The following is a 14,109-nucleotide window of genomic DNA, read 5'->3' on the forward strand; positions in this document are numbered from 1 at the left end:
CAAAACTTGTAACTACAAATAGCATGCTTCAGATTTCATGGTACTTTAAGCTTTAAAAAGACATATTCAGAAATAAATCAACCAACATGAATACAGAAATTGTTAAAACAGTATTATAATCATAAATGGGTCTTTTAAGTTTTTTACTGAAAGAATAGTTTTCACTAAATTTTACCTAAATTGAAGAAATAGAATAAACACTGTCAGAATATATATTGAGTTAAAAATGACTAAATATTTATATGTTTCTGTCAATACATGGAATTTTTCTTAAAGGCAGTCAATAAAGTAAAATTCTGTCTATTTACCTATTTTTTCAATTAACTTCATTATAAAATTAAAGACACACTTGCATTGAATGTGGTACATGGGAGTGGAGGAATCGAGAAAATAACACATCCAAAAAAAGCAGGATCAGGGAAATTAACCCGACAGAAGAGTGTGTTGAAAAATCAGATTAAGGGCCATGGAACTTGAGGAAAGGAGTTTCAGAAGAATGAAAAAGGATATAAGTAGGGGGAAAAAGTAAAAGTTGATCAGAAATAGCAATAGTAATACATCTATTTTTCTGTCATACGATAACAGGCAGAGTCCATCTATTTTTTTTTTTTTGCCTCTATCACTGATCTCTATTTTATCACCATTAAAACAAAAGACAAGGAAATATGATGCCACACATTTAGTAGCATGCTTTGACTCATCTTCACTCTATAGCAAAGGAAGAACTGGTCAAGGTGGACAGGGTGATAAAAAAGTAAATACCTTGCTATTCCTACCATTGTTTCTGTTTTACTCCTATTGCTGGCCCATCATGGAAAACACTGGACGACTTATACAACTGACAGGTTCTAGAACAGCAGATGTGCTGCTGCTACTCTATTTCTCTTTACACATTATCCTCAGCCTTACTAAATAACAAGCAGATTTTAGTATTAGCTCATAATATTTAAGTTAATAATATTTTTCATAAGAAATTAATAGAAAATAGCCTGCACAACAAAATTTACAGATACTGTGTAAATATTAGTGGTTTGGGATGGAATATAGAATCAAACTTTTAGATGCAAAATATCTGTTCACATAAAATTTAATTTTAAAGGTTACCTATACCTTTCTTTCAGTTCTTTTCTGTTTTCTGTATTTTTGTTCTTTTCTTCCAGAGTTTCTGAAAGAGCCTTAGTTTCATAATGCCTAGATATCTGCTAAAAAGACAATGGGAACACAAAACAAAATAATTACTTGCAAAGCAGTAAAAAAGATATGCTTTATCTTATGTTTTTTCTATATAATAAGATTCATATTTTTGATAGTATTTACTATCTTCTATTTACAGTTATTAAAACAAAAACAAAATTAACAATAAATCACACCCATTTAACTTTTCCTTACAATTCCATTGGCAAATGTAGATTTTAACAAACTCCCATCTTTTTAAAAACAGATAATCATAGGCAAAGTAGACATTGATTCCTTACATAAGGACACAGTTACCATATATTTTAAAGGAAATGGCATATACTTTCTTCTGTTTACTAAAATGATATTACTGTTATTTGGTACCTCATACTTAATGAATGGGAAGTATACAATATTTAACAGAATTTTCCAAAATTTAGAAAATCAGGTATTATATTCAAATTTTTCTCAGAATTTGGAAGCGACTTTGATGGGTTATCATAGCTATGTAAATAAAAGCCACAATTTCATGGATGACATCCAAATGTATCCAAGAAAAGTTTAAAGGTTAAACTAGTTCTAGCCTAGCTCACTAAAGATTATAGTCATATATTTTTCAAGTTTAAATTCTTTATTTACTACCTTTTTAAAAAACACTGGCGTAGATCTTTTAATGCCTTTAAAATCCTGTTACTATGTTGCATCTTATTCCTTCCTCATGTTCTCTCCTCAGACCTCAAAGAAAGCTAAACTATTCCCCAAAATATATTCAGTACCTAAATATATATATTAAATTATATAAAAATTAATATAAAATATATTAAGAAATTTAATAAAAAATATAAATTAATATATTCAGTACCTAAAATACCCTTTGGCTCCAAAGGTAATCTAAATTATCTTAAACGTTTCTCCACATTAGGCTCTCTTAAAAATAGCTCTTCTAAAACTGTCAACTAACATACCATTATACTTATACATTAATACACATATTAGAAATATATAACAAAATATATACCTGGTTTAAATAATTAATTTCTATTTCCATTTCATCTACTTCTTTCTTCAATTCAGATGAACTTTTGGTAAGATTGCTGGCATGTTTAAGAATATCTTGTGTTTCACATCTCAAATTAACACTTTCTATGTTAAGGAACTATGTCATATAAGTAAATTTTATATTTATAATATATGTACCATATCAGAAATGATTAATATTATGTGACATCATTTATATGTATGTTCCATATAAACAGTAAGCAATATTAAAAACAGTATCTGAAAACAGGAGAATAATATAAACATTTGGCAGACTAACAAAGATAATTTATTGTTTATGTTATATATTGAGCTAAAAAAACATTTCATACAAAATATTTGTTAGGATTATTTCAGTTAAGTATTTTCACAGGGTAGTTTTTTTTTTTTTTTTTTTTTTTGCTTTTTAAATCAAAGTTCATTCTGTCACTTGGCATAACTAATAAAACATAATTCAGGCCCAAATTTAAATTCTTATGCTTCCATTATTTATTTGTTCAAAGACAATATTAAAAATATACCCATTTCAAGCCAACAACAGTATGCTGGAGAAAAACAAAATCGACCAAATTTCCCTTTTCTTGGTCTGTAAGGCTCATCAGTGTACCCTACAGAACTCAAAATAGAGGCAGATCTTCGATTTGGACTTTCTGCTTGAACTGGATTCGTGCCCAATTTCAAGTAAAAAATCCTCAGCTATTAATAGACATTCCACGTGGTTATTAGCTAATACAATGTCCTAAATTACAATCCATTTAGGAGAATTTGAAAATGATAGAATAGTGACAGTTAATAAGAATTCCAGAGAAAATTAATCAGGGCTTTCCTATTCTGCCTTAAAATATGCATGATTTATATGCTAGAATATAAAATTTCAAGTGAATCATGATTTATAAGTCTATTGTTATCAAGTTTCCATTAAAATGTTAGATACAGATAATTAAATCCTAATCTTCAAATCTTCCTACCTCCATTCACCTCTTCCTGTTTGTCATGCAACCTTATATCCCATCCCATTCCACATCCAACTCCCTAAACCCTTGCTATACCTTCAGCGTCTACTAATTTTTGCCCCTTCCCACTGAGAAGTTAAAGAGCAAATGGGCAGCAAATGAACAACAAAAAACAGAAGAGAATAAAACCAAAACATGGAAAAAGCTAGCAGCAGAAGAGTTAAAAGGATGGTTTAGAATGAAGCAGACAGAAAGCAAGGTAGAATGTGGGGATAAAGAAGACTTAGTACAAACAGTGGAGTTATAATCTGATAGGAAAGCATATGAAGGATTGTGGAGGTTGAAAGAGGATTAAAGTTTCAAGTTCATCATCAGGGAAGATCTTTCTGACAAACAGGTGAGACTTAGACCAATTAAGAATTACTTAGGCATCTATTATAGTGGTACTGTATTAGAATTATTTATTTACATGTCTGTCTTCCCTACTAAACTCTGAGCTCCTTGGAAGAGAGCTCTGTATCGTCTTCAGTATTGCTTGGCACAAAGTAGGTTTCCAATGATGAATGAATAAATGTAACTCACCTCCTTTGCACCTTCCATTCTAACAAGTAATAATCAAGCAATTTAACTGGAATTTTCTTTGGTAAGACAGACCAATATGACATTTTCATTGGTTTGGTTCCTAAGACATGCCACTTAAACCCAAATACATATGCCATTTTATTCTCACCAAAGTTGCTTGCTTCTGATCACATGAATATACATGAAAATGAATCCAAGATGGCCTTTAAAATTACCTTTAAAATCTTTTAATTAAACACAAAACAAATCCATGTTATTCTCACAAAGGAAACACAGTAACAATTAACATACAAAATAATGCTTATCTAATAAAAATTATAAGTAAAAATACTATTGTGGATACATGCTTAATGTCCATTTAGTAAGTGATAGAAAGGGAGCAGGCACTGAAAAATAAAGTCACAGCATAAGCTGATTATTATATTCTTTTATTACAAAGATATCATAATTAAAACAATATAACAAAAATATTAATACCTCGAAATTTCATAAAAATTGTTTCATTCATTTTTAATTGTTCAGTACATGCCAACACTCTGCTTTGAATTTCTTCATGTTCTCTTTTCTTCTCATAATATTCACGTGAAAAGGGTGTTTCTGAGTATTTTAGTTGGTACTGCTTCAAAACTTCTTTATACTGACATATATAATCATGATACATTTCTCTGTTAAAATGAAAACAAATGATGTTTATATAACAACAGATGTAAAAACTTTGTAAATACACTGTTAAAGTCTACTAAATTAAGCATAAAAGGCAAATCAAACATCTTATTCTTGTTTCCCTCAATATTGTCTGCCCTTTAGACTTTCCTTAACTCCAGCACACTTCTCAACTTGACTCTTTTTCTTCATTACCTGAGTGATTCACTTCTTAATTCTATTCAATTTAACTCCTACTCCCACCATTTTAATGACGCTATTCTTCCCAAGGTCACCAATGATCAAATTTGTCCATCTGAATGATCTCTTTTTAGTACTCATCCTAACTGACACTGCAGAACCTGGTTCTTCTGATCACTTACTCCTTGTGGAACCTCTATCCTCCCTGGCTTCTGGGTCTCTACTCTCCCCAGCTCAGCTACTTCTATAACCATAACTTTTTAATCTTCAATTTTCATTAGCTAAAATTATCACATGAAGTCATGTTCTATGTATTGGAACTCTGTGTTCACCATCATGTATACCCCATAACTATTTTATGAAGAAAATTTTATCACAGTTTAGAAGAACTCCTCTAGTCCAGCTCCAGTAGTAGTGGATGGTCATCTATTTAGGCACAAATCTTGAGTGAGACAGTTAATTCTTGCAAAAGGACATTAACCTTTTTTTCTTTTTTATTATACTTTGAAGTTTCAGGGTATATGTGCACAACGTGCAGGTTTCTTACATATGTATACATGTGCCATGTTGGTGTGCTGCACCCATTAACTCATCATTTAGCATTAGGTATATCTCCTAATGCTACCCCTCCCCCCTCCCCCCACCCCACAACAGGCCACGGGGTGTGATGTTCCCCTTCCTGTGTCCATGTGTTCTCATTGTTCAATTCCCAACTACAAGTGAGAACATGTGGTGTTTGGTTTTTTGTCCTTGCGATAGTTTGCTGAGAATGATGGTTTCCAGCTTCATCCATGTCCCTACAAAGGATATGAACTCATCCTTTTTTATGGCTGCATAGTATTCCATGATGTATATGTGCCACATTTTCTTTAATCCAGTCTATCATTGTTGGACATTTGGCTTGGTTCCAAGTCTTTGCTATTGTGAATAGAGCCGCAATAAACATACGTGTGCATGTGTCTTTACAGCAACATGATTTACAATCCTTTGGGTATATACCCAGTAATGGGATGGCTGGGTCAAATGGTATTTCTAGTTCTAGATCCCTGAGGAATCGCCACACTGACCTCCACAATGGTTGAACTAGTTTACAGTCCCACCAACAGTGTAAAACTGTTCCTATTTCTCCACATCCTCTCCAGCACCTGTTGTTTCCTTTTTAATGATTGCCATTCTAACTGGTGTGAGATAGTATCTCATTGTGGTTTTGATTTGCATTTCTCTGACGGCCAGTGATGATGAGCATTTTTTCATGTGTCTGTTGGCTGCATAAATGTCTTCATTTGAGAAGTGTCTGTTCATACCCTTCACCCACTTTTTGATGGGGTTCTTTGTTTTTTTCTTGTAAATTTGTTTGAGTTCATTGTAGATTCTGGATATCAGCCCTTTCTCAGATGAGTAGATTGCAAAAATTTTCTCCCATTCTGTAGGTTGCCTGTTCACTCTGATGGCAGTTTCTTTTGCTGTGCAGAAGCTCTTTAGTTTAATTAGATCCCAATTGTCAATTTTGGCTTTTGTTGCCATTGCTTTTGGTGTTTTAGACATGAAGTCCTTGCCCATGCCTATGTCCTGAATGGTATTGCCTAGGTTTTCTTCTAGGATTTCATGGTTTTAGGTCTAACATGTAAGTCTATAATCCATCTTGAATTAATTTTTGTTTAAGGTGTAAGGAAGGGATCCAGTTTCAGCTTTCTACATATGGCTAGCCAGTTTTCCCAGCACCATTTATTAAATAGGGAATCCTTTCCCCATTGCTTGTTTTTGTCAGGGTTGTCAAAGATCAGATAGTTGTAGATATGCGGCATTATTTCTGAGGGCTCTGTTCTGTTCCATTGGTCTATATCTCTGTTTTGGTACCAGTACCATGCTGTTTTGGTTGCTGTAGCCTTGTAGTATAGTTTGAAGTCAGGTAGCATGATGCCTCCAGCTTTGTTCTTTTGGCTTAGGATTGACTTGGCAATGTGGGCTCTTTTGTGGTTCCATATGAACTTTAAAGTAGTTTTTTCCAATTCTGTGAAGAAAGTCATTGGTAGCTTGATGGGGATGGCATTGAATCTATAAATGACCTTGGGCAGTATGGCCATTTTCACGATATTGATTCTTCCTATCCATGAGCATGGAATGTTCTTCCATTTGTTTGTGTCCTCTTTTATTTCATTGAGCAGTGGTTTGTAGTTATCCTTGAAGAGGTCCTTCACATCCCTTCTAAGTTGGATTCCTAGGTATTTTATTCTCTTTGAAGCAATTGTGAATGGGAGTTCACTCGTGATTTGGCTCTCTGTTTGTCTGTTATTGGTGTATAAGAATGCTTGTGATTTTTGCACATTGATTTTGTATCCTGAGACTTTGCTGAAGTTGTCTATCAGCTTAAGGAGATTTTGGGTTGAGACGATGGGGTTTTCTAGATATACAATCATGTCATCTGCAAACAAGGACAATTTGACTTCCTCTTTTCCTAATTGAATGCCCTTTATTTCTTTCTCCTGCCTGATTGCTCTGGCCAGAACTTCCAACACTATGTTGAACAGGAGTGGTGAGAGAGGGCATCCCTGCCTTGTGCCAGTTTTCAAAGGGAATGCTTCCAGTTTTTGCCCATTCAGTATGATATTGGCTGTGGGTTTCTCACAGATAGCTCTTATTATTTTCAGATACATCCCATCAATACCTAATTTATTGAGAGTTTTTAGCATGAAGGGTTGTTGAATTTTGTCAAAGGCCTTTTCTGCATCTATTGAGATAATCATGTGGTTTTTGTCTTTGGTTCTGTTTATATGCTGGATTACCTTTATTGATTTGCATATGTTGAACCAGCCTTGCATCCCAGGGATGAAGCCCACTTGATTGTGGTGGATAAGCTTTTTGATGTGCTGCTGGATTCGGTTTGCCAGTATTTTATTGAGGATTTTTGCATGGAAGTTCATCAGGGATATTGGTCTAAAATTCTCTTTTTTTGTTGTGTCTCTGCCAGGCTTTGGTATCAGGATGCTGCTGGACTCATAAAATGAGTTAGGGAGGATTCCCTCTTTTTCTATTGATTGGAATAGTTTCAGAAGGAATGGTACCAGCTCCTCCTTGTACCTCTGGTAGAATTCGGCTGTGAATCCATCTGTCCCTGGACTTTTTTGGTTGGTAAGCTATTAATTATTGCTTCAATTTCAGAGCCTGTTATTGGTCTATTCAGAGATTCAACTTCTTCCTGGTTTAGTCTTGGGAGAGTGTGTGTGTCAAGGAATTTATCTATTTCTTCTAGATTTTCTAGTTTATTTGCATAGAGGTGTTTATAGTATTCTCTGACGGTAGTCTGTATTTCTGTGGGATCGGTGGTGATATCCCCTTTATCATTTTTTATTGCATCTATTTGATTCTTCTCTCTTTTCTTCTTTATTAGTCTTGCTAGCGGTCTATCAGTTTTGTTTATCTTTTCAAAAAACCAGCTCCTACACAAAAAAACCCTTCAAATAACCTTTTTTTCTTATTTGACCTGTGCTCAATTCTACAAGAATCAAAATTACGATGGTCTATGGGCCCAATCTAATCTGCCACCTATTTTTGTACAGGCCATGAACTATGAATGATTTTTACATGTTTAAATGATTGAAAAAAATCAAAAGAATATTCCATGACACATTAAAATTATATGAAATTTAAACTTCAGTGTCCGTAAATAAACTTTTATTAGACCATAGCTCATTTATTTACATATTTTCTGAAATTCTCTGGTGCCACAATAGCAGAGTTGAGTAGTCATGGCAGATGTTGCCCCACAAAGGTTAAAATATTAATACTTACTATCTGGTCCTTTACCAAAAAAGCTTGCCAACTCTAATCGAAAACATTGAAAATGTTAAATCCAGTTCTTTACAGAAAATATATTCTTAAATCTTCTTTTTGCCCAATTCTTATCAAATACTTAGATTCAAAAAAATTCGTAGAAAAATTTTTGAAAATATATGGTCCTTACATTCCTCAAGATTTTCTCATTTCTTGGATCAAGGTATACTCTATGGGGGAGTTTCATAAAAGATACTCTAAGGATTATCTCACCTCAGCAGATTAGAGAAGAGCAAGTCTTCAAACACTGCACACATGAGAAGAAAAGTAAGGATAACAGCCCTGTGCTAGTCAATGGGTCTGAATCTTAAGAAAGTTTTAATTTCTGAATATTACTAAACTGTCCCCTTTAGCAAGGAAAAGCAGTTGAGCCCCAAACAAGCTCCTATTCCTCTAAATGCATATTTGCTAATTAAGACCCACTTACTATTTAATCGCTTGGGAAAAATGGTCCAGGGAAGAAATACCTATAAGAAAATTAAGCCTGGGTCACCAGTTCCAGGTGAGATGAATATGCCACATCCACCCTATTCATACTGTATATTCATGCTCACTCTTCTAACATACTCCATATAGAAACTCTGGCAGAGCCTAGCATAGCTAAGTCATAGTTAAACAAGAGCCATTATTATCTCATCTGTGCCAGCAATACTATTTTTCATGAATGACTTGAACAGGGATGAGAGATTAGGAGAAACAAGCAACTGGTGCCTCTACTTCCTCCATTATCCATGAAACCAACAAATGAGTTATTTTCCATTTATAAATGCCTGGTATTGAAGCATCAATTCAATTAAGCTATCTGACTGGTTTAAGAAAGAAACAAACAACTGTTTTCACTTTAATACCTTCAGTTAGCTCACAGAAGTCCTCTATAACAAACACTGTCAGAGAGGTACATATTTTAACTGGTTTGCTTTAGCCTCTCACAGAATCATTTTTAAGAATTAATGTTTTATAGTCATTACTTACATTGATGTTATAAGAAGCAGTTATATATATTGTGTTTGGGGCTAGGGGAGGTCACTGAAGCACACTGCACAATTTCCCCTTTAGAGGACCCAGAGGAGAAATTTCTCTCAAACCTCAGGAAAAGCCTCTACTTATCCTAAGCAATTGACCTGTTTTTTTAAATGAATATTATGAATCCCTCACTGATTATATTTCCACAATGCCTTGACTACTAGGAATTTGAAAGCTTAATTCGTGCCTATATCTAACAAATGTGCGGGATATATAGTATGAATTTCTAACTTCATCAAAGGCTTCAACTTCCTATATTTTCCTTACTTCCCTGCAGCCTTGATTTTTAATCTAGTTTCTTTAAACACTATCCTTTCAAGATGGTTATTCAGTCAAATCATCTAAAATCCTTTTTTAAATGAAGTAGGATGTATAAATGACAAGACAAGTCTCCTTCACTGATCCCACCCTCTGCCTACCCTCTAGATGATGGTGTACTCCATCGTTCTCCTCTTTTTGCTCCATACATTTCCATGGGCAATCTCATGTATTTCCATGATTTCAAAATGAAGTCCATATCTATAACTTTAGACCCTACCTTTTCTTAAGACTTGTCATTGAATATATAGAGTATTGCATTCTAGACTTTGCACATATGTTTTAGTTACAATATAAAAATAGATACTGCTCTCATCCAATTATATTAAAAACATTTCAATGTCTTATATTAGGTGAAATTTTTATGCTATATAATGTGTTCAAAGTCTCTTGCCTAGTTTCATTACATTCACTAATTACATTTAATCCCCAAGACAATGTGATGATACATATAATAAAATAAATTCATACAATTATTGGTGTTTATTAGAATATAACCACTCCATTAAATCAGCTGTCTAAGAAACAGAAGTTTGATATAAAATACCATTCAAAAGTCAATATCCCAAATTTGTTATAAGCTAATTCTACAGGTAACTATTCCCCCAGATGTTTGCCTAAACGGTTCACTCATAAAGACCATTAATTGATGGACTCTGCTATAATAATTGCTACTGAGAAACAGTTTATATCTAAGGCCATATCTAAATATATCTAGGGTTAGAGAGAGCTTTACAACAAGTACATAGACCTTCCACTGCACCCAAGGAGTCCAAAACACATTTACTTAAAAACAAAAACTCCTGGCCGGGCGTGGTGGCTCACGCCTGTAATCCCAGCACTTTGGGAGGCCAAGACGGGCGGATCACGAGGTCAGGAGATTGAGACCATCCTGGCTAACATCGTGAAACCCCGTCTCTACTAAAAATACAAAAAATTAGCCGGGCGTGGTGGCGGGCGCCTGTAATCCCAGCTACTTGGGAGGCTGAGGCAAAAGAATGGCGTGAACCCGGGAGGCAGAGCTTGCAGTGAACTGAGATCGCGCCACTGCACTCCAGCCTGGGGGACAGAGCGAAGACTCCGTCTCAAAAAAAAAAAAAAAAAAACTCCTTGAGTACAAAATGCCTACATTTTTCAATTGACATTCTTACACACCATGTCCTAATAATACAAACTTATAGAATTGATAAACTTCATATATGTACTATACTTGTCTTTTTCAATAGTTTCTTGATAAACAGTAAATTGGTCCTGCATATAATCTTCATGTTTACGAAAAACATCACACGTTGGCTTCCAGCTATAGAAAAAAATATATTCGTAATTAGCAACTCAGAATGACAAACAAATTGATAGAGATAACAAAAAAATGAACATAATCATTTAAAGAGAAATGAATCTTTCTCTTCCTGGAGAAAACAAGCTTACATCAAGAAAAGTATTTCCATCTCATATGACTCCCACTACCTGCATTCATGGACTATTATGCTCGAATATCAATATTCATGAATTTTTATATTAAACTTGTTTTTGAACCATTACTAGGGAAGGAACAAATGTGACATGGCTGGATTGTGTATTGCTATTGCATTTCTATTATACACTTTGTAACACTCCAATATCAGCCTTTCTTTCTCATCACATTTCTAAGATTTTGGTCAAAAAAATTCTTTTGGAGTAAGCATCCAAAGAACTAGAATAAGGGCTAAAGAGAGGTTTTTTTGCTTCTTTAACACTTAGAAAACAGGTGTTACATCATCCTGAATTACAAAAAAAGAGAAACCAGAGCAAATGAATTACAAAATCAGACAATACAAATATAACAAATATTCATCTTATACATTTTTTATTATGTAACTTGAAAGAATATTAACAATACAAAAAAATATAAAATTAATATATACCATGGCGGCTTCCAGTCTAAGTATTTTGCAAATATTTCCCTTTTTTCTAACATTTTTTTCAGATTCAAAAAGTATACATGCCCAATTTGGAAGCACAGAAAAGTATATGTAAGAAAATAACTATTAATCATATTCTCAATATTGAATAATGACTATTATTGTTTTAATAAATTGTTTCCAGATGTTACTATAATTATACATTTAACATCATTGAGAGCTCATCCTCCTTTATCACTTAGTAACAGAACTTGTACTTAAATATTTGTCTGAATTTCTGATCATTTCCTTAGAAAATATTCTCCAAAATGAAATTAGAAGATCAAAAATTATACATACATATATTCTCAATATTTTTAAATGTCATAAATACTCATGGTCATAAAGATAGCAACAGTAGATACTGGAAACTAGTAGAGGGGGAAGAGGTGAAAAACTATTGAGTACTATGCTCGCTACCTGGGTGATGGGATCAGTCATACCCCAAACCTCCGCATCACACAATATACCTATCTCATAAACTTGCACATGTGCCCCTGAATCTAAAATAAAAATTGGAATTATTTTAAAATTCCATAAAACATACATGTTCATTGAGAAAGTATTCACTATAAGCCTTTTGATGTACATCCTTCTAGACTTTTTGTAATTATATATAAATATACAATTACTAAATTAGCTTAATATTATGAATATTGTTTTTTAATCTGCTTTGACCAATTTGTAACTTCAAAAAGCAAGTTGCAGGCCTTGCTTTTTAAAAACCTTCCTTTACTGTTAACATCTTCCCATGTCAATAAATATACACCTATATCACAATTTCACTGGCTGTCTAATGTTCATTCATATGGATATACCAAAACTCATTTAACCAGTTCCCTAATGCTGAACATTAGAGTTGCTCCCAATATTTCCTATCATTATAAAAAGGCTGAAATAGAACTCGACTTAATAGAAAAAATAAATAACCTGATATTTTCAATGGGCAAAGGATCTGAATAGACATTTCTCAAAGAAGAGATACAAATGGCCAACAGATACATGAAAAAATGCTCAATGCCTCTAATCATCAGAGGAATTCAAATTAAAATCAAAATAAGATATTACCTCACTCCTGTTAGAATGGCTGTTATCAAAAAGATGAATAAGGCTGGGTGCGGTGGCCCACACCTGTAATCCCATTACTTTGGAAGGGTGAGGCAGGCAGATCACCTGAGGTCAGGAGTTCAAGACCAGCCTGGCCAACATGGTGAAACCCTGTCTCTATTAAAAATACAAAAATTAGCTGGGCATGGTGGTGCATGCCTGTAATCCTCGCTACTCAGGAGGCTGAGACAGGAGAATCTCTTGAACCCGGGAGGTGGAGGGTGGAGGTCACAATGAGCCGAGATCATGCCATTGCACTCCAGTCTGGGTGACAAGAGTGAAACTGCATCTCAAAAAATAAAAAAGGTGAATAACAACAAGTTTTGGGGAGGATGTGGAGAAAAGGAAACTCTTGGACACTGTTGGTGGAAGTGTAAATTAGTACAGCTACTTCAGAAAATAGTATGGCAGGTCCTCAAAAAACTAAAAATAGAATTACCATATGATCCAGCCATCCCACTTTTAAGTATTCGTCCAAAGGAAATGAAATCAGTACATCGAACAGATATCTGCCCTCCCATGTTCATTTTAGCATTATTCATAATATCAAGGTATGGAAGCAACCTAAGTGTCCCACAAGAGATGATGGATAATGAAAGTGTGGCATAGATACACTATGAAATACTATACAGCCTGAAAAAAAGTAGGAAATTCTGTCATTCAAGACAACATAAATGGAACTAACGGATGTTATGCTAAGTGAAATAAGCCAGGCAGGGAAAAGCAAGTACTGTATGATCTCACTTATACGTAGAATCTAAAAAAGTCAATCTAATGTAAACAGAGAGTAGAAAGGTGGTTACCAGAGGTGGGGTTGAGGTAAAGAAAAAATGGGGAAAGGGAAGATGTTGATCAAAGAACACAAAGTTTAAGTTGGAGTGGAGGAAAAAAAATTAGTGATCTACTGAACTATATAGTGACTACAGTTAAATAATATATATTTCAAAAATGCTAGAAAAATGAGCTTTTTAATATTCTCATCACAACAAAATAAGTTGGTAAGGTGATGACTATCTTAATTAGCTTCTTTCAACAATGTATACATAGATCAAAATATCACATTGTACCTCCTAAACATACATAATTATTTTTCAATTAAAAATAAATTGGAAAAATGTTCTGTGTATGGAAAAAAAAGGCTGACATAAACATTTGGTTGTACATTACATCTTTGAGAGGATCTCTATTTCCTTATGAAAAATTTTCAGAAATGGAATCACTTAATCAAAAATTATGCTTGGGCCAGGCGCGGTGGCTCACATGTATAATCCCAGCACTTCGGGAGGCCGAAGTGGGAG

At 34.0% G+C, this 14,109-nt stretch overlaps 1 protein-coding gene across 8 annotated transcripts in view; it reads right to left on the minus strand.

Annotated features, from left to right (window-relative positions):
* The window catches only part of C15H14orf39 (chromosome 15 C14orf39 homolog), an 81,702-nt gene that overhangs the window by 33,470 nt on the left and 34,123 nt on the right, over positions 1–14,109 (minus strand). For 6 of the 8 annotated variants that reach the window (XM_054449227.2, XM_054449226.2, XM_054449223.1 and 3 more), the window contains exons 5-9: positions 10,975–11,064; positions 4,227–4,414; positions 4,093–4,135; positions 2,195–2,315; positions 1,111–1,202 (exon numbers count right to left, since the gene is read on the minus strand). In XM_054449227.2, the coding sequence (XP_054305202.2) occupies positions 1,111–1,202; positions 2,195–2,315; positions 4,093–4,135; positions 4,227–4,414; positions 10,975–11,064 (534 nt within the window). The remainder of the gene's footprint in view (positions 1–1,110; positions 1,203–2,194; positions 2,316–4,092; positions 4,136–4,226; positions 4,415–10,974; positions 11,065–14,109) is intronic. The other 2 variants (XM_054449224.1, XM_054449225.1) reach the window with 1 other exon arrangement.

The sequence above is a fragment of the Pongo pygmaeus genome, chromosome 15 (assembly GCF_028885625.2).
Source record: "Pongo pygmaeus isolate AG05252 chromosome 15, NHGRI_mPonPyg2-v2.0_pri, whole genome shotgun sequence".
NCBI classification, from domain to species: domain Eukaryota; kingdom Metazoa; phylum Chordata; class Mammalia; order Primates; family Hominidae; genus Pongo; species Pongo pygmaeus.